Below are 27,707 nucleotides of genomic sequence, written 5' to 3'. Positions count from 1 at the left end.
ATATGCAAATCAGTCTTGACCCAGTGCCTCATGGGAACAGTCCAGACCGAAATGCCAAGCCAGGTCCTCCCTGGACTGGAAACAGGGTCACCCTTCTTCAGCCAGGCTAGCTTGAATCCAGTGGCACAGTGAGCAAGGGACCCATACCACATAGGGCAAAACGTGCAACGCAAGCATATGCTATGTCTGTTATGTTTACGGAATTTGTAGCACGCACAGATACTCTAAAGAGTGTCCTGGCGCAAACCTGGTGGAAGGGAGGCATAAAGAAACTATTTAGATAAAGAGCAAAGTCTTGAGCATTTGCCTGAAGAGCCTGGGATCCTGTTAATATTAGTCAGCAATCCAGTATGCACTTGGTTTTTTCTATCTTTTATATGTTTTCAGAACCCGATTCCTACGTCTCTTTTTACGCTCCACAAATTGTGAATCAGCTAGTCAAAGTCTTAGAAGATTTCAATGCCTGATCACTGGAAACTGTGTCATGCTACTATCAGCTTTATCTACCACTCTCTCAGGATAAGAAACATTAGATACCAGCAAATTGTTAGCCTTGGACTGATTTTATTCCTTTTATTTGTTTTTAAATAGTTTTTTTATTATAATGTCCACTGCTGCAATTTTGTGATAATTGACCCTGCTATCCGACCATTACAGTTAAGAGAATACGGGTAGTTAGTCTCGAATTGTCTCTACTGTACCTTTTCATAGTGACTGCATTTTATCATGTTTTAAGTGTATGTTTATTGCTTCTACACTTTTATGGCCATATTTGCCGAATAAAGTTTTGACTGACTGACTGACCTCTACTTGACATCTCACAATAACAATCAGGATGGGATATTACCAAAGTCCATTGCAACAGATCTCTACACTTTGTCTTCCTTTAACCTAGGCCAGCTCAGAACCATAAATGTGAAACAAACTATCTCATAATGGCAACCCAAAGCAGTAACCAGATAAGTGGACTATAATCATAAGAAGTACCATAAAGGGAACTATCCGCTCACTTAAAACCATAAACTGCGTGCCTCTTTCTCACACTACATCCACCACACTGCTAAGAGCTGCATTCCATAACATGACCGCACACCTGTGATCATCGCGCAGGACATGGAAACACTTCCAACATAGGATCTGAACCAGTGATACTTAAAGTACGGCCCGGGGGCCGCATGCGGACCTCCTGACCTTTACATGTGATGTGGGTGTACTTGTAAAGCGCACTGCGACTCCATGGAGTATCCTGGTGCTGTAGACCGCTGGGGAACCCGTCCTGGTTTTCCCTGTGAGATGGTCCCTTTCTGGGTATCTCCAAGGTGAAACCAGGCATCCCCAGCGTCTGTGGGGGGCCGTTATAGAGATGAGGCAAGCTTAATGCCCAGAGTTGCCGAGTGTGTTCCCTGGTTAGAGTAGGCACCAAGGCGAGAATTATCGAGTCAGTTTTGACCCTGGTCCACGACCTGGTACATGCAGCCCACTGGGCAGCAGCAGTACTGAGCTGCTGTTTACTCTGCTCAGCACTAACATGAAAAAAAAGTTAAATATACAGCAAACACTTATTTAAAGGTTAATTGCAGTTAGGGAAAGGAAGTAACTAGGCCTTTAACTTTAGCAACACCTTCATTTGTAAAGGCTGCCACTACATATAGATATTTTGCTTCCCCTACACCCACTTTACACCCCCCCCCCCACTGGCATCAGTGCAAACCCTCGGTCACACTATAGACCAAATTTTGTGGCCTCCGGGAAAATGTTTGTGAGTACCCATGATCTAAACAAAACACCCCCCTTCCAGCCCACACCCTACGTAGCAAGCAACCCATGTAGGCAAGTGCCTCAGCACCCAACATCGGGGCAGTAAGCACTATATTAATGTTGCAATGCAACAGAGATGTGAGCCGGAATCAGTTCACCACATTTGCACTCTTTGATGTGTCCCTAGACTCTGCAATGGGAGAGCGGAATGACACAGTGAAGAGCACAGAGCACTCCTTCAAAGATGTCAAGACTGCATTGTTTTTACCATGGTGCGGCACTGCAGACTGGACAAAACGAGCACTGCAGACTGGACAAAACGAGCAGATCACAACAATCCTACCCGAGACAAGAAGCCTCTCAACTCTGACGTCTCGACCCTCTCTAGACACAAAGCACTACACGGATAGCACGACGAGAAGTTAGATCTATGGCATAATAGAGGAAAGTATAAGAAACATTTGCATAAACCAAGAAGGATGTGCATCGTTTGCGGCGGGAGCACTCAGGTCCTTATCTCGAATTTAGCATCCCATATGATCAGGAGTGCATCACTCCTTCCTCGTCTCCTCTTGAGGCTTGAGCCTCTGGTTGGCCCCAAGGCTCTGTGTAGTGCAGCCTTTTGTTGCTTACAAACTTCATTTTTCTCTTTTCTTATGCCGGTTATGAGACACTGTTTGGAGCTATTTACTGCTTTTTCTTCAACATGCTGTTGTAATATTTGTGCTGTGACTTTTCAGCTCAACTGTGTTTTTTATTCGTCGTTCCTACAATAGTAAATATGACATTTACACATTTAAATATTAAGCATGATTTGGGACCTAAATCGAAACTGTCATTTGAATATTAGCCTGTATTTTTCTTTAGCGGCCTGCGGCCAGTGACAAGTGCCCAGCAGCCGCCAGTCTGTCAAGTAAATGTCAGCGCTGGTTATTAATGGCTAAAAACAGAAAGCTGTCGTGGCCGGCCGGAGAAAGCTATCCAGTGCCTGGCGGGCAGCTGCTCCCTCGCAAAGCGCTCAATTTCAGAGTCTCGTGGCCGATGGTACACGCCCTTTAGGCAAGAAATACTCGTTCTTATCTGCCAAAGGCAAGTGTTTATTATGAATGCCTTGTCGCAAGTAAATCTTTAGTAAACAGTAAAACTGTCTGGGTCAGTTACTCCCCTCGAGAAAATAGAAGTTGTTGAATTTCTGGCCACTAATGTTGTTGATTTCCGATTGGCCTAGTAATTTAATTTAGTGCAATATTATTTAATGCGTTTGCCATAAAAATATACGGAAATTATTATTTGATTACTCGCATTGTGCAGACAGTTGTTCCATTCCACGCTTTCACACTTCTGTGCTTTGACACGCTGTTCCTACTGGGGCGGTGCGTGGTTGTTTTTCTATGCAGCACACCACAAACGAGGACAGACAGGTGGCACGTCGAAAGCGTCATGCCCCTTCTCCCGCCCCTGGGAAAATTGACTGCAGGTACTGCACCCAGGAGGTACAACACATGAGGTCTGTGGGCCAAAGTGACAGTTACTTGGAGTCATGATATATACTGGGATCTTTTGATTTAAACCTATATGGTTAAGTAAGATTTATTGAAAATATCACAAGTCGATGTTTCTTTTATTGTTTTCTGTTTCTAGTCTTGTTAAACACTGATGTAGCAACCCGTGTTGCACTGGATTCAGGTATTAGACACCATAATAAATACATAAAATAAGATTTTTTGGGTGAAATATTACTCGTTAAGTAGGAAGAAATTGAAGGGGAAAGAACAAAATCAATAAAGAGATCAACTGAAATGAAAGGCTCAATATGAAACTAATGAGCGAAAGCACTCATTTGAAAATAAATTTAGAATAGGAATGAAAAGTTACTTCAAGAAGCCAGATGCCGCATTTTGAGGACTTATTTTAAGGTGTTAAACTAGGAGAGAGCAGTATATTTAATGGTGCCCCAGCTTTTTATCTCTTGATTGAGAGAAATGAACCAGCATCACAGCGGGTGGTGATAACACCAGGGGGTGCATCAGCGTGGGGCTCACAATAGAGATAATACCCCCAGGTAATGCTGGGTTGCGCTATACTCTTGAAGGAACCATTTAATGTTGTTTCGCCCTCTCATAACTTAAGGTTGTAATGATTATAATATCTCCGACCAAAACATTTCTCTTTGTGCTAATTAATTTCTCTCTGTTCCCTCCTCGGTTTTACATGTTTACTTGCTCCAGTATTTGGAATATAAATTGGCTCGCGTGTTTTATTTTTTTTAATTCTGCAAATTGTGCGGCTACAATTGAGTTCTTGTGTAATTTTTAAATTCATGTCCTTTTCATTTGACTTTTGCTTTCTGAGGTAATAAGTGCACCTAAAAAGATGTGGCAACAGGGTAGCAGAGTCTAAGGGGCCGATTCTGATCTGGGTCGGAAAGCACTCAGACCGAGCCGGATGTGGGGTGTTTGCCGACCGATCCGGACTCCTGCAGTCCAACCAAGCGAATACGATGCGGCCGTATGCAGTCGGACTCCGTTCGGTCGGACTCCCATAGAAGTCAATGGGAGCCGTTCGTACGACGTGTACATGGGTTCCCATTGACTGAATGGGTACGTCGCGGACAAGTGCCTCCCATACAGTGGGTACGCGTCGGTGCCATCTGCCCCGTACATACCTGTGTTGGGGAGACCCATGGGTCTCCCCCTGTGTCCAAGTCGTAAGGCTGCGGGTGACGGGGGGGGGTCCAACGCAGACCCCCGAAGTCCGACTCCGGGAGCTATTGCGAGCCAAACACTCTGACTCGATCAGGCTGTCCAAATCGAGCATCGTACTAGCTCTGTCGTGAAACGTCTCCATTGTGTGCCACGGTTTGCTTGTGACCGAGTTGTATGGAACGGTTCGCACCCAGAAACGATTCGGATGGAGATTTTGCGCTTGTTCGCATCGTACTTCGACGTCCGGACCCGTGAACGCCTCGGGCGATAAATCAGCCTCCAAATCGGATCTGCTTATGCCGAGCCCGATTCAGTGCCCTTCCAACGAGATCGGAATCGGCCCCCAAGCACGTGAGCCTACCCTGCTGCCAGAAGAAAAGAGATTGCAACCAGCTTGCCAGGATCAAACTCAAGACATCTGCTTTAGGTCGAGGAAGTGCTTAGACCATCCTTAAACCATGTGAGGTGGTTTGTTAACAGTCTAGGCTCCAGCCTGTATCCCAAGGCTTTGGGCCCGAGGAGGACACAAGGATTTCTTTTTTTACCTTGTGTACTGTGTCCCACTGGATGAAGCTAGTAAACCCAATTGAACTGATATGCAGATCTAGAAATGCTGCTGTTTAAAGCTGCTGTAGAACACGGTCCATAAAGCCACAGTTGCTGGTGGTACCCAGTAAGTGCCGATTGTCACATGGGGACTACCCTCACCAGAAAATCAGAGCATGATAAGCCATTTTCTGAGATGTGGGCACATAATGCTTGGCAACATTGAGAGGCTTTTTGTCCCCTAGTAGTTGTAACTAGGACTCCGATATCAATTAAGGGATATCAATTGTCACTTCAAGTGTCCTGCTCTCCACATGCACTAACCACTGGTTTTCTGGAGGCCTTCATTAAATAGACACTGGATTTTCGACAATGGGACCAGCTCTTTGTCATTCAAACTCTCCCTTTTTGAATGTAGAGAATCACAGTTCACTTATAGTAACCCCAGAAGGTGATAGGTAGGGCCTTTTTAATTAACACAAATTCACCATTTTACCCACCCACGTGTATCTATCTTTAATTTTAAAAAGAACATCTTCGCCAGACATAGCTTTTGATTACTCTGTTGAGCTGTATCTAAACTCAAATATGCTACAGGTCCTTGTGTAAGCTGTGGCTGCTCAAACTACTCCACTGACTCTACCCTCTTTCTTTGCAGCACACAACGGGACTCGTTTACAAAGGCATTTTGAGGTATGGAATGTAATACTTTTATATGCCCTTGTGAATTAGCCCCAAACATATAATATGGGAACATTCATATGCAATTGGCATAAACAGAATTGAAAGCACTCTATTTCGACATTGACCAATAAGGAGTTACATGTTTTGAGGCAGATTCACAAAGGCATGTAAGATTATGTCCAAGAGTACTCCTGCAGTATTACTTACCATACTCAAATGATTTTGTTTTATCAGTCCCAGTGTCTAAACTCACTGCTGCAATCTTTGAGATTTGAAATCAGGCCTTATTCCAGATAGCTTTGTGCCCCTTGTCAAGTCCTGGCTAGGTGGGTCTAGCCATCAAAACTTGCCTCACATTGCCTTCCCATGTAAGCTCAAATAGACCGGTTTAGCCCTTTCCCCTCCCCCCCCCCCACCCATTTCCGTTTCACCTAAACAATAGGCCCTTGGATAAGGCGGGGCAGAGGCTGTGGTTCCCAAGTCTCACTTCCTGTCTCCCTCACTCAGTGGAGGAATGAATTACCTGTCCCCTCTTCCAACGCAGGAAAGGCTTACCGGTCTCCTCGCCAAGTGCAGAAATATTCCAGATAGCTTGGTGCCCCTTGTCAAGTCCTGGCTAGGTGGGTCTAGCCATCAAAACCTGCCTCACATTGCCTTCCCATGTAAGCTCAAATAGACCGGTTTAGCCCTTTCCCCTACCTCCACCCATTTCCGTTTCACCTAAAAAATAGGCCCTTGGATAAGGCGGGGCAGAGGCTGTGGTTCCCAAGTCTCACTTCCTGTCTCCCTCACTCAGTGGAGGAATGAATTACCTGTCCCCTCTTCCAATGCAGGAAAGGCTTACCGGTCTCCTCGCCAAGTGCAGAAATGACTCAGGAGAGTGTTCTGGGGCCTGCCAACTGCTAGTGGTTAAATGGCACCAGGGCTTGATGTAGGGTACCCATTTGTGCACCCTGTGCCACATCACCTCTGTACTAAGGTGTCTCCACTGGCTCTCAACCACGCACAGAGTGGTTTGCAAAACCATTTCCTTTGCTCACAAAGCCCCTCATGCTCAGACCTCAGGCTACCTCAAATAGTTGCTTCTTTACCAGTAACCCAGATGCCCCAAACCAGCTGCTCAGAACGAACTTTCAGTCCACCTCGAAAGACAGCAATATTTTTTGGGAAGAACATTACGCTGTCAATGTAGGAAAATGTGGTTTAGAGGTTAAAGTGCTGGAAACTTTGGACCTGGGTTCTAAGTTGCACTAAGAAATGGAGATGATTCTGAGCAAACTGCTTTATTTCCACATACTTTACATTGCAAATAGGTGAAATGTAAAATAAAAATTCTAACTATATGTAGTGTAAGTTCAACATATTACATTATCATTGTTTTGCTCCAGTCAACCCAAATCTTTTCCACAACAGTTCTTTTGAACCATTTGCCCGCCTATGATTGAATGTACTTTGTAGCGTGGAACTATTCTTAAAGTAATTTTAGGATCTGCTAAAGAAGATTGAACACAAATAATACATTTTCATACTCAAGTTCTTTTACTGGTAATCAGTGTAACAGATTCAGAGCTTTGGCGGGGCCAGTACCAGCTAGACTGCAGTATTTTGTAGTGTTTCTTTTTTTTTAGTAATGTCACACATTAGTGAAACTTCCTGATATGATGATTTCTATTATAGTTTCTAGATAAACAGAGCCTCCACCCCTATCCCAAAGATACACGCAGGAGTATAAGGATCACAAATGAACACTCCGAGACTACTCTATGTGGTATACAGTGTTTTAAAACAAGAAGATACAAATATAAATACAGATATGTTCATTTAAGAATATTATGAGCTTCTACAATGTGCTTTTCAACCATTTTTATGGTCCCAGATCTCTTTCGTAGTCTAGCTGTCCTTAAGCTAGTGTGTGTGTAATAGGATTCTCAATGAGCCGAGTCTCGTAGTCTCTGGATACAGTTTTGGATTGTGTAGTATATTTTAGGAGTGAGCAATAAACTCCACTCTTCTAGCAGAGTTCACAGAATTGTGCCCACTCTGCATTCCACTTGAAACGCGGAGTTCTGGTAAAATTCCGCTAACTACAGCGTGGCGGGGTTTTCTTCTCATGTGCAGGTTGCCAACATTAAGCTAGGGAGCTAGAATTTGTGTCCCCTAGTGCGATTTTCAGGCAATAGAACACCTGCTGGCGGGCTGCTGGCGGGATATCTCAATGCGAGCAGCTGCAGCAGGTCACGACTGTCCGATGTTGAGAGAGCAGTCGCTCGAGTAGAAATTCTACTGGAGCATCAAAAAGAAGCAGCACCCTCTGGCGCACTGCGTGGTGCATGTATGTGTTTTTACAGCACAGAACAAGCTCACAGAGCTAAAAAAAATCTGCGCCAAGTGCTGAATCCCGCCCGCTGGCATAACTCAGCAGAATCTCACAGTTTTTATGTAACTCCGCAGAATTTTATTGAATGAAACTCCACGAGTCCCACCCACTTCTAGTATAGTCATCTTTTTTACATGGTCATCCCACACTTTTTGCTATTTACTGGCCCCCCCTGAACTTAAAGTTCTGAGCATTTTACCCCCAATAAACAGGAGTAAAGCGTGTGTGCTCCCTCTTCAAACAAGTTGAAAAGGGCTTAAATCTGATCTGGCAACTAACTTTAATAAAAGTCCACAGCATATGATGCGGAAATACACCCATGGTATGGAAAAGTAAATGCCACCTGTGGACTGTAGCACATATTGTGCCATCCACTACCATGGTAGTGAAAACATGGCTTCGGGTCTACCATGTGTAGCATGACAGCAGTAGCTTGAACCTTGCTGAATAGACTTGTCAAAATCACTATTTTGGCAACCTGATTTTAAATATAAAATAAGTCCAGCCTAAACCCACTTTACAGCCCACAAAGTAAGATGCATAATATTCGAGGTGAACATGTGACAATAGAAATGGTATACACCCCCCAGTGACTAGGCCCAAAACAACACTGTCACTGGGTAGGCTGTAAATGGCACATAGGAAAAGTCAAGGTATAGATTATAAACGTATCTACCGGTTTTAACCAATACAAGCTACAAACTCCATTCAAAGGTCTATTTTTGTGAGTAAAAAAAAAAAAAAAAAAAATCAAATCTAGAGGTGAAGCCTGAATTTTATTAAATATATTGAATATCCAACTTTTAGAATATTCCCTTTAGCTAGCTGCTGGAGGCTAATTTGCATTTTCACTCCAGCAACTGCTCAGTCTGAGCTTGCCCTATAATAGGTGTCAAAGAGGTGTGAAAACTGCTCCTAGAACAGAGACCCTGCTCTGGAAGTGTGGGCGGGGGGGGGGATTTTCTTCCTCTGTCAGTAAGAATAGCTGCGGTGGGCATAGGAACTTAATTTACTTCAAAGGAGCAGAAGAGGACAATAACTGTTGTCTGTGATCTGAGAGGAGCCCTAAAGACTGAACCTGCTCCTCACTGTACCCAGGGCATAGAAGCGGACTCAGAGTGTCAGTTACCCGACTTCCTGTGTGGCCTTGGCCACAGGGACACAAGCAGTAAGAGGCCTTTTCTCTGAAGTGCCCAGCTGATCAGTGGCAACTGGATGTGGACTGGACTTTGCTGTTGGACTCTACCTGAGAGTCTCTTTGTGCCTTTCCCTGAGGTCCTGGGGGTTTCACAAGTGTACTTCTGTCATTGTTAGGGCACCAGAAGAATGTTTGTAAACTTGAAAAAAAATAAAAATAAAAATAAAAACACTTTTGCCCATGATATACAGGGAGACCTGCTGCAAGACGTATTCAACTGCCAGTTCCACCACGTCGGACTGAAGTTCATTTTTATCCTGCTCAAGGCACCATGCACCTCCGAAAAACCAACACGGTTACAGTCTTTGGTTTTAGGGCTTTAGGGTGCTCGGTAGAAATGTTCTCTTCAAGGTGTCAAAGTGCCTTTCTGTGTGGAGACTGACACTTTTTTTTAACTTTGACGTCCAGACATTACTGCGGGACCAATCCACTTGTTGTATCCAACGAGGACTCCATCACGGCTGGCTTTCAAATTGCGCCTAGGTTCTGGTCTACCATTTCCATAGACTATCATTGGCGCTTTGTGTTCTGTGGTGCTATTTCTATTTTTAAAACTTATATCTATGGTTCCCCTTACTGAATTTTTGATAAAGCACTCAGCTCTTCCTGCTTCCACATTCTTTGCAAGATATTCAAATGGCTACCCCTAAGCACCAGATATACTGTCACGCAAGCACTTAAGACGAGCGGACTAGAGTAAAGCAACACATTCTATGCGGTATCATCAATCATTTCCTACACAGACTTCAGACCATCCAGAACACTGCAGCAAGACTAATCCTCAACCTCCCATGGCGTAACCACATCTCACCACACCGGAGAGCTCCAGTGGCTTCCCATTGCGAAACACAGCAAATTCAAACTCATCAATCACCCTTATAAGGTACTTCACAACACTGGACCAAAATACCAGAACATTCGCCTGCACTTTCACTGTCCCTCCAGATGTCTATGCCATGCCACACACTCCCTCGCACACATCCTACGCATGAACAAAAACAGAATTTGAGCATTCTCCTACATCAGACCCTCAACTTAAAAATACCTCCCTCAACACATTAGGGCCTGCTCCTCACTTCTTGAATTCTGCAAGAAGCTACAGACCTGGCCCTTTGAATAATTCTGCAGGGTCCGACATCCAGTATCCTTCGTCTTATGCCTATATACCTGCTCAAGCGCCTGGATACAGTCACAGGTGATTAGTTGTGACATGCAAATCTAAGTAAGATTTAGTTTATTGGATTGTATTCTATTTTTCTAATTAGAATTGTTATTGTTTTGAATGTATTGCTGTTTGATACTCAAATACTGTACACATGTCCCTAAGTTTAGCCTGTATACTTTGTCCGATATCTACCAAGGCGTTTAGCTCAGGTTAATTTACGGACTGTAAGGGTTCACTGTGATAAGAAGTTTTATTATATCTTGATTTGGGTGGTCGCTTACCCCAAATAATAATCCACTTTCATACAGGTTGTGTTTGGTATTGTTTAGTAATAAATCATGTTGGTTAGCAGTTGACCAAGGTAAAAACTAATATGGACTGGCAGTTGCAGTGCATGTTTGTGGTCAATGACAGTACCAGGTTAGATCAGCTGCATTGGTTTATACATATAATTTGGGAGTCGGCCTGTTTTAGGCTTCTCTGACTTTGCCCCAAGTAGCTTTGAGCATATAGTCAAGACCCTCAGTATGTAGGAAGTTCAAGAATGTTTTATTAACATTCAAGTCTCTGTCCGTTAGTGCTGCGACTTTTCCTTCATGACCTTCCAAGAGGCTCAGTAGAGTGGAGTGTTGTCTAATTCCAGCTCCTGAGGTTTACAGCCGATTTATTTTATTTGTATTTTATTTATTTTATAACACTGTGGTATAACAAAATGTACTGTAGTGTCCTTGGGAGAGCTGGGAGCAATGTGAGACTTCACAGCTTGCCTCTGTGGGGATTGCAAAGTATTTATTGGCTGGTAACTTATTACATTTTTCTTGGAGGAATGAGCTGGTCCATCTATCTGGGTGTTACGATTCATGATATGCGGCTAATGAAAGATCCAAAGGGACCAGTAGGGTACTCTTCCAATGCGGCCATCAGTTTTATTTTGTTACCCTGGCAAGTTAGACTATGTGCATCTGCTACACCTTTTTGTCTACGAACATCTGTCATGTATCTCTGCCATCCATGAAGGTTTGCCACTGGTCTGAAGTTATATAGAGTTCTGTGTTTTAATTTGGTGTTAGCTGCATTTTTAATCAGAAGTCCTCTAGGCGGAGTTAAACAACTCCTGTTAAAAGCGCATCTTCCTCAGTTCTAGCAAGATTGGTCAGTGGTGCATCTCCAATGCAGGCATTGAAGCAGAACCAGAGCAGAAATATTTCTTACATTTTCCAGGGCCTGCTATTATGCAGTGCCCCCCTCAGAGGCAGTGTTGCACAGCTCACGACCCTCATAATTACATGGAAAGAAATGTTAAACTGCACATGTAAAAGGACCAGCAGCCAATCATATACCTATAGTTTATATTAAAGAGCTGGCAACTGAAATTTCAGCCCACGGATTTCTAGCTGTGGACTGCATACCCACACCCGAAGTCACAGGCAAGTGCATGTGCCGCTACATTACAATTGATACTGAGGAGCTTGTAACAGCCAATTTCCACGGCATTAGACTGTATTAAATGCCCGGCACTGTCAATCACGCTGTTAGTTTGCCAAGAAGCAGCAGAACTAGGAGTGCACGGGAGATCCTATTTGTATGGAAATATATTATATTTTATATATCAGAAATACAATCCGGGGGAAACATCAAGTAGTTAATCGTAAGCAAAGTATCATGAACAGATGTATAGAACAAATCAGCAAATCAGTTCATAACAAAACATTACCTCCTATAAATGCAAAAAAGCAACTAAAACCAATGATGAACAAAAGTTGCTCTTAAGAACATACATTTCTTGAGAGATTATGAAGAGGTCGACGTTTCGGTCTTTGTTGCAGTTGTCTATAAGACCATCATCAGGACAATTGTGTATTGCAGAGGATGCCCCTTAGAGAGTTGCGATGGAAACGGAATTTCTAGATTCATATGGCTTATGGGTGGAGATATGTAACTGCAGCAGTCTGCAGAATTCTTGAAGGCAGTATTAATTGATTCGGGCCAGCAATCCAGCAACAATGAGGGAAAGCTCTTTCTAGATTCGTAAGGCTTATGGGTGGAGGTGTGTAACTGTAGCAATCTGCAGAATTCTTGAAGGCAGTATTAATTGATTCGGCCAGCCATCCAGCAACAATGAGGGAAAGCTCTTCAGGTAGAAGGCTCTTCAAATAGAAGGTTGTCCGTATTGATTAACGGCTTCAACAGCACACCGTTCCGGTTGTTGGATCGCTATCGGTGTGCTGTTGAAGCCGTTAATCAATACGGACAACCTTCTATTTGAAGAGCCTTCTACCTGAAGAGCTTTCCCTCATTGTTGCTGGATCGCTGGCCGAATCAATTAATACTGCCTTCAAGAATTCTGCAGATTGCTACAGTTACATACCTCCACCCATAAGCCTTACGAATCTAGAAAGAGCTTTCCCTCATTGTTGCTGGATTGAATCAATTAATACTGCCCTCAAGAATTCTGCAGATTGCTACAGTTACATATCTCCACCCATAAGCCATACGAATCTAGAAATTCCGCTTCCATCGCAACTCTCTAAGGGGCTTCCTCTGCAATACACAATTGTCCTGATGATGGTCTTATAGACAACTTCAACAAAGACCGAAACGTCGACCTCTTCATCATCTCCCAAGAAATGTATGTTCTTAAGAGCAACTTTTGTTCATCGTTGGTTTTAGTTGCTTTTTTGCATTTATAGGAGCTGATGTTTTGTTATGAACTGATTTGCTGATTTGTTCTATACATCTGTTCATGATACTTTGCTTATGATTAACTACTTGATGTTTCCCCTTGAATTTATTTCTGATATATAAAATATAATATATTTTCATACAAATAGGATCTCCCGTGTGCTTTTTCTCTTTGTGATTTTTCTCTTTGTGAGTAATATCAATACATATCACTGTTGTCCTATGGACACATTTGAGTTAGATTGTTTATAACAAACTCAATGACTTACGCTAACAAATAAACTGAACCAGTTAACAAACAAAATCCCTTGTAGACAACCCTCACCGTGTACTGTATACTGCCCAAGCCTGCAAGGGTCTATTGGGTTACCCAAATTCTCTAATGTTTTGAACTAGGAGTGCAGCACTCAACAGAGAAGCAAGGTGCATACCAGCTGTTGGAGACGAGACTCCAAGTGCACCTTGTGTGGAGGCATATCATCTATACTGATAAAGCTATTTATGACACAACTATTGCTGCCTGAGGTCTGGTCGTGTAAGAATGGACACTGTCTGACCTTGCAAGACCTCTGGAAATAAAGCAGTAGTATCTTTATTCACTGGACTACATTCCCCTATGATAAATATAATCCATTGGTTCATCCAATACAATAGCAATGAAACTACTATATTGCCATTTTCCTCCGACGGCTGTGCACTTGAGTATTCGTTAAAAATCTCAGAGGCATCTTTGATTGGTGAAGGGATACAAATTGCTGAGGATCCAGACACTGATGATGATGACATTTCAGTGCCGCTGTCCTCCTTTAAGCCTTCGGTATTTAAAACTGCTTTGGCTTTCGAGAACACTTGTAGGTTTGCAGTAATACCTACTATGTCTCTCATGAGTTCCGGACTTTCAATGAAGAATTTTCTGATTTTTGGTGCACCATACAGCTACCTCAACTACAATCTGGTTGTATTCTAGGGCTTTTAGCTACGCAACTACATTATAGCTTAATAGGAGCGGAGTAGACCCTTTCATACAAGTCATTTCTAGTGGTGACTTCCATAGGTTTGGCATGGGCTTTGCTGTAGTTCTGTTTGTTAAACTTTTTCCCTCATGTCGTACCTCTCTGTCAGTCTTCTGATTTGTTTATATGAGGAAGTAGTGATCTGAGAACTAGATATTTGTTATGTTTCTCTCTGAAATGTGCTTCTGGGTGCCTGGGCTGGTTTGACATGGTTCATTTTGACGTGTACAGGAGATGAATTCAGAGTATTTTTGTACAACAGTAAGAGTGACGCAGCATCGCTTAGAATGTAAGCCTGTAAAAGGACTCTTATATCAGACTATAAACTGCTTTTAATTAAAATGAGATCAATACACGAACGAGTCGTATAAACGCTATTTGGTAGAAAGCAATCTCATGCACTGCGAGCTGAAACTAATTCCACATTAATTACAACATCCTTCTTTACAACTTGTCCATGGAAAGGCAACATGACCTAGGGATAAAACTCACTGTTTTTGTAACAACACTTAAAAGAACATCCTCGTTGTCTACTTGAGTTGAGCTGCAAAATGCAGCAAATGCACAAATCCAAACTAGGCTAACCGTGATCGTTAAAATACCATCCCCAAACCCCAAATTGCGTGATTCATCATTTATTTTCAGTATTCTTAAACCCAGCACATTGTCAAAAGACAGAAGAATTTCAGGAATGTTTTTGTATGTTGCCTGGCAGCAGGTAGCCATCAAGAGGGATTCAAAAATATTGCTGAAAGATCATACTGTCATGCAGAAAAAACAGTTCACTATTTTATAGATAATGCAAAAAGCTACAGGATATATCAATCACGTTATAATCACAGATAGTTAATTAATGTACAGTTTTAAAAGACCTCAAGATTTCAAAAAATTCAAGAACACAGTGGTTTGTTCAGCATAACAAGTGAAAGTGTGCATCAAAATATCCCATGTGTTCCTCGCATACAATTTGTATTATTTTTAAGCTCTTATTTAACACTTTAAAAAGTGACAACAAGAAAAGAATAGACCAATTGAAAGGATGGAATCTGGATATTTCTACACTCCATTAAATAAAGCTTACCACATCTTCATGTCAAAATCTAGCTTTGGTCAGCATCGAACACAGAATCAACCTCCAGCAGTTTGTTTCTTGTTTCGTCGTGCTTTATAGGTCTGATTTACAGTGTATCAGAGTACCACAGCACCGGGCTCTTTCTCTGCAATGGTTGAGACTACTTTTATCTTCGTTTGGATCGCCGAATGCCACGCAGAAGAAAATAGTACGAGCTGAAACTTCATTCCTAAAGACTGATTCAACGTCCGTTAGGTAACAGTCCAGTTTCTCAAGCAACAAAATAGGTATTCCAAGTCACAGAAATAAACAACACCCTGATCTATTAATATCTACATTGCATAATCCCAAACTAGGCATCCATGATTGCGTACCATCACTGGCACGCGGAAGCATGGGAACCTGCAAGTGAATTCTCAAGAAACAAATATAATAACCATGGTGTGCACACCTTTGAAGACAGGGAATTTATATGGCATACCTATTCAGTTGATTGAGGGGATGTTGGTCGCTGTATCAAGTAGCTCAAATGGCAAAATATGTATTTCTGGCATAGCCTCAATCTAAGCTTCAAAATGAGAGTTACCAACCAGCAAAGGAGTTGATTCACTAACTTTGTAGAGTGGTCAATTTTTTGACTATTCAAATTATAGGGCCTCGGGAGAAGCACTCTGGCTCTCTGGCTAAAATTAGTGGGAAGGGGGATGTTATCAGCCATTGGTCCATGGTGGAGAGAAGGATAGTCTGCAAGGCTGGATAGGACTTTTGGGAACGCTTGAGGTGCATGACTAGAAGAGTGCCGATTACAGTTACCTCCCCAAGCAGATTACCCCAGGTGTTGGTTTTTACAATTGTTTATTTTATTTACAGATCCAACTCAGTTTTTTTTTTAATGCTTGCGTCATTTTGTGGGTGACTTTTTTGGTTTGTTTTCTTTAGCCATGCTTCACATCACTGGGAATGTTGTACAAAGTAGTTTTAAATCACTTGCAAAGTCGTAGGTCCCAAAGGCGAGACCTATTCAAGTTACCAACGCTGCTTTAATACAGCAATTTTGCCAAGATGGCTTGCTTTAAAACTCCGAGGGAAAAGTTTAGACAACTCAAAAACACTTGTTATTTTCCTATCTTGCATTTGTTGCTGTAGGTTTATATTCCAAGGATAGCAATGAATTAGGTAATATTCAGGCAAATCCTAATAATCACTGGACTAACCACTAACTTTTGCATCAGGATTAGCATGCTACTTGCCGTAAAACGTTTCAAATAGTTGCCAGGGGTAGTACATACTTTATAAATGTAATTTCAATAGTAGTAAGTACATGGAGACCATGCTCTTTCTGGAAATCACTACACAGTACGATTAGTTAAGAGAGGTCAGTGATGCTTCATCTCACTGGTTTTGCAGTATTTTCTAGAGTTTTTCATTGCTCCCAAGGAGATAATTTGCAATATTTCTCTTTTTACATGGACTTCACTGCTTGGGTTTACTTGTGATAAAGTATCAGTCAAGGTGTCCCACATTTGCCAACAGGATGTCACCTATACGCACACTGAAATGTCACACATAAGCAATCTGAAATATTGGCATCTTTGAGGACATATCCACTAAGCGGCTCCCGCGTCAAGTAACTTCAGGCACATTAGCATTTCAAGCAGTCACTCCTCAGCAGATTTTCAGCCAGCCTCCAGCCAACACCATCAATCTTTTTAGTATATGCCTCATGCATTCTATGAGACACACTTCCTGTCAATTTGGCACACCACTCTGGCACCCTCTGAAGGGCATACAGAATACTGCCAAAACACAAATATATGCTCATGTAGCAACAGCGAACCAGCAACTGTCTCAAGCCTATCAGTGCAGAAAGGCTCAGTACACTGCCTGGTTTATTATTTAAGCAGTGCGCTAGAATTGGGTGCAGGATACAGTTCCAACAAGAGCTTGTCAAAAGTTATTTGCCTCAAAAAGGGACAGACAGAAGAAAGAGGAGGTTTGAGGGGGCAGATTAAAGGACCTATCCAATGAACGATGTCACAATAAATTTCAAAACCCCATAGGTGACGTCAATAATCAAAGCAACCTTCCAGAATGCCTGCAATTGCAGTTTTTAGAGAAACGGGCTAGGTACAAAACTGTTTTCTCTCGGACTCCTAGATTACCCATTTAAGGGAGTACAGCATGCATAAATCTCATTCCAGACATATTTTGATGGTGCCACCTTTACTCTAGCCTACTCTTTAAGGAGATAAAATACCAGACTCCAGCCGTACTTCCATTTCCGAATAGCACCACTAAATCTTGACAGAATTAGGGCAATTGGGAGTGCATAGGGTTTTACAGTGAGGGTGTGAGGGAAGACCCAAGAGGGAAGAAGCTTAGCCAAATCATTAATTGCTTACATCACAGGTGTAGGACTCAGCACTTAAAACGTGTGGGGTGTTCAGAACCCTCAATGTTGTAAGAGCTCCGTGTCTGAAAGGGAAGTCGCACTAAGGTGTTATGATCAGCAAACCAGACTGTTTGGGGGAACATAACAGTCTGATGAGATCATAGCCTCAATGCAGACTCGGTACCGAAATACTACTATTTTTGGTGCATTTTACCATTCTACGATCCCCAATATCCACTGTGAATACTCACTGTAACAAAGATATTACAGTATCCACTGCGAATACTCACTGTAACAAAGATATTACAGCTCTCCTGTAACAAGGAAAAGAGCGACCTCCTCTCGGTATTTACCATTACCGCCCCCACTCACCATGGCGAAGCCGGAGAGCAGAGCAGAGGTGCGGCTAGAAGCCTTGAGCTTGGCGCGGCTGAGGTAGAGTTTGCGCCAGGACAGCGCCTGCAGCGAGTGCTCGTTGAGGCTCATCAGCTCCACGTAACTCCTGCTGATCCACTCCGGGTACGAGAGCAGCTCCTCCTCCCAAGTGTAGCGGCCGAGGAGCTTGTGCTGTGCGCCGCCGGGGCTCGGGTACATGGGTCTAGTCGCGCGCAGGTCCCCAGCGTTGCATGTTGCCTGCAGCGCGCGACTCCGTGACCTGTCACCCTTCCCCACCACCCCTCCCCCTGTTTGGCTCTACTCGGGCATTGCCCGCCCAAGTGAGACAGCTGAACAAGGCTACCCGGGGACCGCGCATGTGCAGACCCTGCCTGCAAGACATCTACTGTAAATCTTCAAAGGGGAGTGGTTTATCTTGTAGCGAAAGCATTTAAAAAAAAAAAAAAAAAAAAACTTTGCCTGATTCTAACATGGACGCCGTTCACGACTCTTTACGTCAATTACGTAACACGAGCGAATTGTTATAAGCAACTTTAAAGGCTGGAGGACGCCTATGATATAAGCGCCCGACCCGAAGTTGCCCTAATACAAGCGCCTCCTGCTGGCTTATTCACACGAGTAGAGTGAATCTGAGTGTAGTAATAAGAGGCCGATATCTCGCCTGCAGTACGCTCGCACGTTTTTTTATTGAATGAATCCCGTGACCCCCCCCCCCCCCCACGCACACACACACCCACACACAGTTCGCATTATTCGGAACTCCCGGAAGTAGCTTCTCGGCTGAATGAAGAAAGTTGTTTTTTATTTAGGTCTCGCCTGAGCCAGCGCATGCGATCCTCTGGCGAGACATTTAGTGAGTGGGCTTTCAAAAGTCCTACCACTTTTGAGGTGTCATAGAGCATGCGGTTACGCGCACAATGATGAGCAGAGGCGCCATGTGGCTTTCCTCTCTCGTCATGGTGCGCACACATCGCTCGCGATCACTTTCACTTTTGCCACATCACTCGCAGGCTCACCTCCTGCTCTCCCTCTCAGTTAACAGCTCCTCCCCCGCCCCAGAGTGTGCGCACAAGCAGAGGTGCCACCTGGCTTTCCTCTTGCTCGCCCAAGCGCGCACGCCTCGCTTTAATGCCCAGACTCAGCTTGTGGAAGAAGGATTGTCTCATTTGTAAGACTCCCTCTCAATGACTAGCTTGGATGCACTCGTGTAGTGGTATGATTTCAGAATCTTTTAATCTAGTAGTGACAGGAAAAAATCTTCACTTAAGTACACAACTGGAAAATCTGGAAAGTTCAGGAAAGACAGAAAAAAATCTTCACTTAACTACACAACTGGAAAATCGGGAAATGGTTTCCTTGTGTGCTGCAGTATCCATTAAATCATCCCCTTGAATGTACCTGCCTTAATGTCTGTCTATTCTGTATTCTGCCCATCATGAACAGACAGGTGCATTTTCTTGGGACGGTGGGGGTTCACTCTTGTTCTAAATGCTGCAGCCACAGTCATTCCAATCCTGTAGTATATATGTGCCACAGATGGGACTAACTCAGGTGAGCCCTCCCTCTCTGGGTAAGCATTATTACCCGTTTCCAAAAGGCGTTTCTTGTCAGCACACTTCTTATGCTGCTCCATTTTCTATAATAACGCTGCCACAATCGCCCGCACGTTGCGATGTTTAAAGAGTGGCTTCTTTGATTGACGTCGCTAACAGTGCTAGCTTTTGCGAGGAGCTGTCATCAAAGAGTCAGGCGGTGGCACCCATGTAAATGATTAATCCTCAAATAATTTCCTTCAGCGGAAGCTTTCACCTTAAACAGTGTGGCTTTCACCACACTTGCTGCTCCAAAGTTGGTGTGCTAAAACAGAGGCTTGCTTCATTTTTATGTTAACCACTTAATAGGTAATGGAAATTGGAGCAATAGGAAACGTGTGTGTGTGTTTGTTTTTTGTGGCGTGTGTGTTTTTTGTGGCGTGTGTGTGGTGTTTTTTGTGTTGGGTGTGTTTATTTCCTTTACTTGGTTACCGTTTTTGGCCACAGGAGTATTGACTTACTAAGTACTATGGCGAGAAAGAGTATGAGGAGGTAATGTGTGGACCACAGTCCCTTGATCAGGAGGAGGAACCTGTGGCAAGTGGCCTTTGATCTAAATCCAGCTGTAACAGCTTCTAGTAGTCCGATGCTATCCAACATGTGATTGTTCAATATGGTATTGACAGCTGCATTTGAACTAACAGTTGCTGTAGAAAAACAGTGTTGAATTTTTGGGCGCTTTAGAATGCATTAGTTCCTTTACATGTTGAATACTAACTCGTTCTTGTACGTTGTTTCATAATGTGTATCTTGTCTAGTAACAGTAATATGTTATCCAACTCAGTCATGCTCATTTCAATGACAGAGGTGGAGTAAGTCCTGCTGGAATTCGGACCATTATCTTTTAGATTATAAGGATCTCTCTGTTAGCCCTGCTGCCCAATTTAGATATTGTTTCAGCATTATAGTTCCTGAATTAATTTATCGTAGTGTTGCACACAGTTGTACTCTGGGCACCTACGCATGAGTGCCTCTGAATTGTGCAGCTATTCCAGGTACTCTAGTCCCTCCCAGGTGTTCAAATCGTTACTCCAGAGTTCTGCAGCAGCCAAGCACCCACAGCAGAAGCACCATTACTCCGTTGTATAACAAAGAGGCATACATGAATAATGCATCCCAAATTAAATTTACAATTTGATAGCCAATAGGTCTCGTCTTTGGGACCTTATAAATGTTTAGCCATGCAACAGTTGATGTTGTTGCGCTAAGGATATTGTACTGTATAACTAAACACTTATAAGGTCCCAATGGCGAGACCTATTGGCTATGCCAATGCTTGTTTTTATAGTGGAAGTGCAGAACATCAGTACTGTTATTTGTGTTAATGATTTGAACTGTGCTTGTTATTCAGAAGGATTGCGTAGAGTGCCATCATGCCTTTACCATACATGCCAACATTTTAGAAGAGGAAAGTGGGGGATTTAAAAAACAAGCATTGATAATGCATCGGTTTCGCCAATGTAATGAATAAAGAGCTGTTTTCATCAATCATCATCTGGAAAGAGCTCCCTGACAAACATAGTAGTGGAGAGGATGTGGCGCAGTGGCCGAAGCTGCTGACTCAAGAGGTGGGGATCCCTGTTTGAGTTTTGATGATGCCAGCAACATCCTGTGATTCTATTACAGGACCGGAGGCTTCGGATTTTGCATATTGTTCGTTCAACAATTTCAGGTCAGCTATATCCACTGGACACAGCACAGGGCTCACAGTTCGATCCCCGGCTCCGGTGGCAGCTCAGCTCAGCACCATGTGACTCTGGACAATAGCTCACTTAATTTCCTCAACGGCACCCAGCGACTTGAGACCTGTAAGGGTGAGTAGTTCGAGCTTTACAAATACGGATTTACAATTACATACACAGGTAGACGGAAAGCGGTAGGCATGCATCCAGTGGTGTGTAAGTTGCTTAAGGGCATTAGAGTGGCTAGTCCTCCAAGACCAAAATATTCATGTTTATGGGATGTATCGCTGGTGTTAAACCTTTTTGATAAATGGCCGAGTAACTATCAATTATGCAGAAAACAGCTATCAGATAAATTAGATATGTTTTGTGTCTATCTGCCTGCAGACGTTCTTCTGACGTGAAAGCTCTAGACATTACAGGTAGAGTATTTACTCCGGAGGGAGTTTCTTTTACCATCACTGGCAGGACAAAAACAATGTCAAGTAGTATTTAGTATAATGCTTTTCCTAACAATGATAAATTGTACGTTGTACAGTGCCTTAAAGCATATGAAAACAGTGCACAGTCTGAGACCAGAAGATTCAAAACCGTTATTGATGGCATTGCAGAAACCATTTAAGCCTGTGTCTGCGGCAAGAATAGCTAGATGGTTGAAGTCAGTTATGAAAGAAGCTGGGGTGGACACCCAAGTGTTTGAAGCACACTCGGTACGTGGCGCTATGGGGTCCAAGACATTTATGTTGGTTTCAACTATTCAGGACATTATGAAATCTGCAGATTGGTAATCAGAGTCTATGTTTAAGCAATTTTACTATAAATCGGTTGGTGATATAACTACTGTGGTGTTTGATAAGCGTTACACAAGCATAATCTGAAGCCTCCGGTCCTGTAATAGAATAAAAGAAAATTACTAGCATTTGCGCCAAGAATTTTCAATTCTATTAAGGACACGGAGGCGAGGATTATCCCACCCAGTTGTATTCAATGTTTGCTTACAATAAGTACCCACCCATATGTAATTGTATTATATGCAGCAGAAATTACGTGTCATCTATTTAATTTATTCCAGGTTCAGACAAGAAGGCGCAATATTCATTCTTCTGGTTGAAGAAGTTGGACAAAGTTTTAGTTACTGGTTTATTCTTCAACGTTGGAGGATTTTTGTGGATTCAAATTAATGTTCGCACTGGGGCTATGGACTCGAGCAAAGAAAGAGGCTCATGGGACTGCGATGGTGACTTTCATAGGGTCTGATGGGACATGATTGGTGGAAGAGCACAATGGGAAATGTAGTTTATTTGTGTTATGAAACTCATTGGCTTTTATTAAAGCAGAGGCAATTGTAGACGGGAGGCAGTGAAAATAAAGCCATTTTTAGCTTCAGAAATTGGGAGTCTCCTACCTGAATCAGGTCTATTTATTGGCATGTACACTAGGGTGACCAGACGTCCTGGATTTTCTGGGCAAAGTCCCGGTTTGCAAAGGACTGTCGCGGTTTCCCGACGATTTCCTACATTTTAAACTTATGCCCCGGTTTTCATCCTGACAGGAGAATTGAAAGGTATGCTCTACTTTAGTAAATAGTTTCTTTCAGCCAGCGGCTACATGCACACTGCAGCAGATGGGGAGACAGAGTGGGGCTGGGGGGCTCAGGGTAGAGGTTGTGGCATACCTAATATGTATATTTAGCTTGTAAATGTGTGGCATGTATAGTTGCATATGTGTGTTTGTGTGTGCGTGCACACATTTACAAAGCTATGCAAAATCGGGACAGGCCAGACATAAAAGGAAGGTAAAGGCTTTAGTCCTACTTTTATGACTGACCTGTTACATTTTTCTCTAGTCAAAATCTGGTCACCTTAATGTATTCTCTACTATATATTGTTTCATCATCACCCTGAAGGGCTTGGCTCTTCCCAAAGGTATACATAAATGGGGTACTCATCACTCATGGCCACTGCCGAAATAAATGCAGTGAGTGTGTGTGTGTGTCTGTAACTGTTGCGATGTACCTGCGCCATAAGCTTAGCATTGTGCTTACCATGCCACGAGCAAGGCACCAGTAACGAGTTCGGCGGTGCCCCCATGCTGGGAATGGTTGTGTCACTTGTGTGACCTGCGGTCGGTCTGTTCCACACTGCGCAAAGTAACGTCAGCGGCTGAGCTGTGGGTGTACCATAGTGAGTACCAGCAGTCAGCTGGTGTCCTGTGGGTTTGGCTGCAATTGGGGAGAGCCCTTTCCTGGCCGCGTGACCACTGTCAAGCTGTGTGAGCCCCATCATCAGCCGGGCACCTGTGGATTGGCGCAGCCCAGAGCAATTGAATCCAGGCGCAGGAGAGACATGGCTGCGCAACCTGGCGGTCAACATCCGTCATCTCAGAATGTGGCTGGGGAGCAGACATCGCTCACGCGGCAGTGCTGCAGCCGTTTGGAAGAATAGAGCCAGCAGAGCTGAGAACACCTGCGTGGTGATTTGGGGCAGTGAGCGAGTTACTGACAAACTGGTGAAGTGGGGCGAATCTGCCAATTAAGAAAAAGTTCGCCATATGAGTGAAAACAAATTAACTGAATGGCACACAAAGCAGTAAGGAGGGGCTGCTTTGTATAATACTAAAAGGATTTTGGGAGGGACTCGGAAAAAAGAGAATAATAAACAGAGAAGTTCAACGAAATAAAGTGTGACAAAACCTGTGTGTGTCTTCTTTAGAAGCGACTTTAGCTCCAATTCTGGAGCACAGCCCAGCTTAAACTAAATAGAGCACAGCCCAGCTTAAACTAAATACGGCGCCCGCCGGCTTTTGTCACTGCAGATAGCCGGCGTGCGGATTCATTCCCCGATGCCGCCACCATTGGCCAAATCTCTTAGAACTACACACGGGCTTGAACTACGATCCCCGCCCGGTAAGCGCAAACTAACGGCTCTGATTAATATGCATGTACCGACTCGATGTGGAGTCATTAAGTGTGTACACTAAACCATGCATTTGTGGTTCACATGGGGCATTCCAGCGGGCCGCGCCTCTTTTAAGAAGATTGGATTTTTTGCCATCCAAGAAAATTTCTCTTTCAAGGTAACTTATGTGGTTAATAGATGTATAGAATCCACATTGGTCTCTGAAAAGTGTCACTAATATCCCCCTTTCCCCTTTTCTGTGTTGATTGGTTTTCTTTTTCTTTTTCGATTCTTCCTTTCATGTAGGAGCTACCATATTCTCCGTTTGCTCTTCTGATGGGTAAGCTGTTATTGGATTTCTGGTGTAGTAGTGCTTGAGAGGTGTATATGGTTTTATTACTGAATTAGATACTCCGACTTGGTCTTTGCTCTCTTATTGTTTTCCCTGCAGAGCGTTATATGGTCCTGATTAGAATCCTGTGATTAGTAAGGATTCGAAACGCGTAGACCGTTTAGGGTCAACCTGTGTTATCCTGGTGTTCAATTTTCTGTCACTTGGTTTCGTGCTTATACACCCATTGAGTGCTTATATTCTTTTTTGACAATTGAAAATCAAAAATGAAATGATAGCGATGTATATAGCGTTACTCCTAATAATTGCTTTAGAACTGTATAGTTGACCCTACATCTTCTCAATTCATTCTTCTTCATCTTTTGTGTATTGTATATATGTCTGAATGAGAGTGGCGTGAATGTGACATGCTTGGAAAGTGACGATATGGTTGAATTTTTTTTTACTGTTTTTTGTCCTAATTTGTATTGTTTATTAACCTGTAAAGGCGCACAAAACTTGAAACTGTGTCCGTTTTTGAATTATTGTGAATAAATAGCTATTCTATAGCCATCCAAGGTATTGAACTGGCGTCTGTACTTTGGTATAAGTAATTGCTTAAAAAAACATATCAGTACTGGCATCCCCTCTCTGTTGTTGTACTGGAGGGTGAGAGGCAGTGACTGTAACAGTTCCATGTCGCTGGCCGAGACCAGAAGTGGTGAGGGCTAAGATCTAATGCATATGCCATAAAAACCCGTCAACATCAAAGATCAACAACCACCCACAGCACAACAGTCTTGTGAGAGTGACCGCTGCGCCTCTCACCAGGCCGGGTCACCCCCTTGCTCCTCCTGCCGCCCCCTGCTCCAGCCTACCTGCCGCATCTTTTCCCGCATTTTCTTCCCGCCGCCACAGACGCCCCCCTGGTCCCACGAGCGGCCCAGCCACTGCAGAGCCGGCCGCTCGCCCGTTCCCGCCGCTGCTCGCCCAGGCCCCGCCCACCACCGGCCCATTGGCCGAGCCGCTCCCGCCGCCGCCCAGCTGACCCGCCCTCACGTCCCCCTTCTTATGACGCCCCCAGAGCGACCGCGCAGCGGACGCGCGCAGCGGGAGCACCGAATGAGCGCCGAAGGTGCGCCAAAGGTAAGCCCGTCTACGCCCGTCCGCGCCTGGACCGCGCCCAGTGCCAGGACCCCTGGCCCTCGCAGACCCCAGCCCACCCGCCGGACGTACGACGCCGCCACCCTCAACGCACTCCACTCCGGCCGATCCCCGGGATGCTACCGAGCCACCCCGAGACGCACCCACGGACCCTTCTGCTGCAACGCCTGCAAGTTCACCTGCAACCGGACTCACGCCTCACCAGCACCCACCAAGCCGACCTCCAGCAGCACCCACCTGAAGTGCATCCTGCTCAACACCCGCTCCATCCACAGACACGCCATCGAGCTCTGGAACCTGCTCGACACAACATCACCAGACGTCGCCTTCCTCACGGAAACCTGGATGAACGCCTCCTCAGCGCCCGACATCGCCATCGCCACCCCGGACGGCTACAAGATCATCCGGAGAGACCGCATCAACCGGACCGGAGGAGGCATCGCCATCATCCACAGGAACACCATCCGCATCACGACCAACACCGACGACACCCTCGCACCCGCCGAACACCTGCACTTCCAGATCCACGTCAACCCCAAGACCACCCTCCGAGGCACCCTCATCTTCAGACCCCCGGGACCACGCACCCAATTCAGCGAAGACATCGCCGACTTCATCAGCCCACACGCCCTCCCCTCCGCTGACTACATCCTCCTGGGGGACCTCAACTTCCACCTGGAGAACAACAACGACCGCAACACCACCACCCTGCTGGACAACCTCGCCAACCTCGGGCTCAAGCAACTGGTGACCACCCCCACCCACTACGCCAGACACACACTCGACCCGGTCTTCTCTTCCAGCAAGGACATCACCTTCAGTCACGCCACGGGACTCCACTGGACGGACCACAGCTGCGTCCACTTCAGCTTCAGGAGGACCACGCTCCACCATCACCAGCAACAGGTTCCCCGCAGAAGCTGGAACAAGCTCACTGCAGACCAGCTCACTACTTCCCTGAGCAAGAACCCTCCCGCCAGCTCAACGAACCCCAGCCAAGCGGCCACCAACCTCACGAAGTGGATCAGCGACTGCGCAGACGACCTCGCCCCTCTGAAGACCCCGCCGAGCAGACCCGGCAGCAAGAAAGCCCCATGGTTTAACGACGAACTCAAGAGCTCCAAGAAGAACTGCAGAGCACTCGAGAAAACCTGGCGCAGAGACCCAACACCGGACAACATGACTGCCCTCAAGCTCGCACCCGAAAACACCACCAACTGATCCACACCACCAAGAAAACCGCATTCAAGGAACGACTGGACAACAACGCACACAACAGCAAGGAACTCTTCAACATCGTGAAAGAGCTCTCCCACCCCAACGCCGGAAACAACGACATCACCCCTTCACAAGACCTCTGCAACTCCCTCGCCTCCTGCTTCCACAACAAGATCGCGGACATACACAACAGCTTCAGCACTCAACCGACGCACGCCACGACCGAACCACCGCCCCCCACCACCACCCTCCGCACATGGACCCCGATCAGCACCGAAGACAACATCCGCACGATGAACTCCATCCACTCCGGATCTCCGACCGACCCCTGCCCTCACCACGTCTTCAACAAAGCCGACGCTGTCATCGTACCCCACCTGCGGGACATCGTCAACACCTCCTTTGACACCGCTACCTTCCCAGAGAGCTGGAAGCATGCCGAACTCAGCGCCCTACTTAAGAAACCATCAGCCGACCCCACCGACCTCAAGAACTACCGCCCCATCTCGCTGCTCCCGTTTCCGGCAAAAGTCATCGAGAAGACCGTCAACAAGCAGCTGGCCGCCTTCCTCGAGGCGAATGGTTCCCTCGACCTCTCGCAGTCCGGCTTCCGGGCCAACCACAGCACCGAGACCGCCCTGATCGCAGCTACCGATGACATCCGAGCCCTGCTCGACAACGGAGAAACAGCGGCCCTCATCCTCCTGGACCTCTCCGCGGCCTTCGACACTGTCTGCCACCGTACCCTAGTACAGCGCCTCAGCAACGTCGGCATCCAGGAGAAGGCACGGGACTGGATCATCTCCTTCCTCGCCGGAAGGACACAGAGAGTCCG

At 44.9% G+C, this 27,707-nt stretch overlaps 1 protein-coding gene across 2 annotated transcripts in view; it reads right to left on the bottom strand.

Annotated features, from left to right (window-relative positions):
* LOC144792484 (calcium release-activated calcium channel protein 1) overlaps positions 1-18,372 on the bottom strand; it is a 110,052-nt gene extending 91,680 nt beyond the window's left edge. The window contains exon 1 of one of the 2 annotated variants that reach the window (XM_078667531.1): positions 17,965-18,372. In XM_078667531.1, the coding sequence (XP_078523657.1) occupies positions 17,965-18,186 (222 nt within the window). In that variant the 5' untranslated portion in view covers positions 18,187-18,372. Of the gene's footprint in view, positions 1-15,209; positions 15,338-17,964 lie in introns of those variants that run through there. The other variant, XM_078667532.1, reaches the window with a different exon arrangement.
* Between the last annotated feature and the right edge of the window lie 9,335 nt (positions 18,373-27,707).

The sequence above is a fragment of the Lissotriton helveticus genome, chromosome 11, assembly GCF_964261635.1.
Source record: "Lissotriton helveticus chromosome 11, aLisHel1.1, whole genome shotgun sequence".
In the NCBI taxonomy this organism is placed as follows: Eukaryota; Metazoa; Chordata; class Amphibia; order Caudata; family Salamandridae; genus Lissotriton; species Lissotriton helveticus.
The sequence above is the reverse complement of the archived record's forward strand: the minus strand, read 5'-3'. Positions and strand labels throughout refer to the sequence as shown.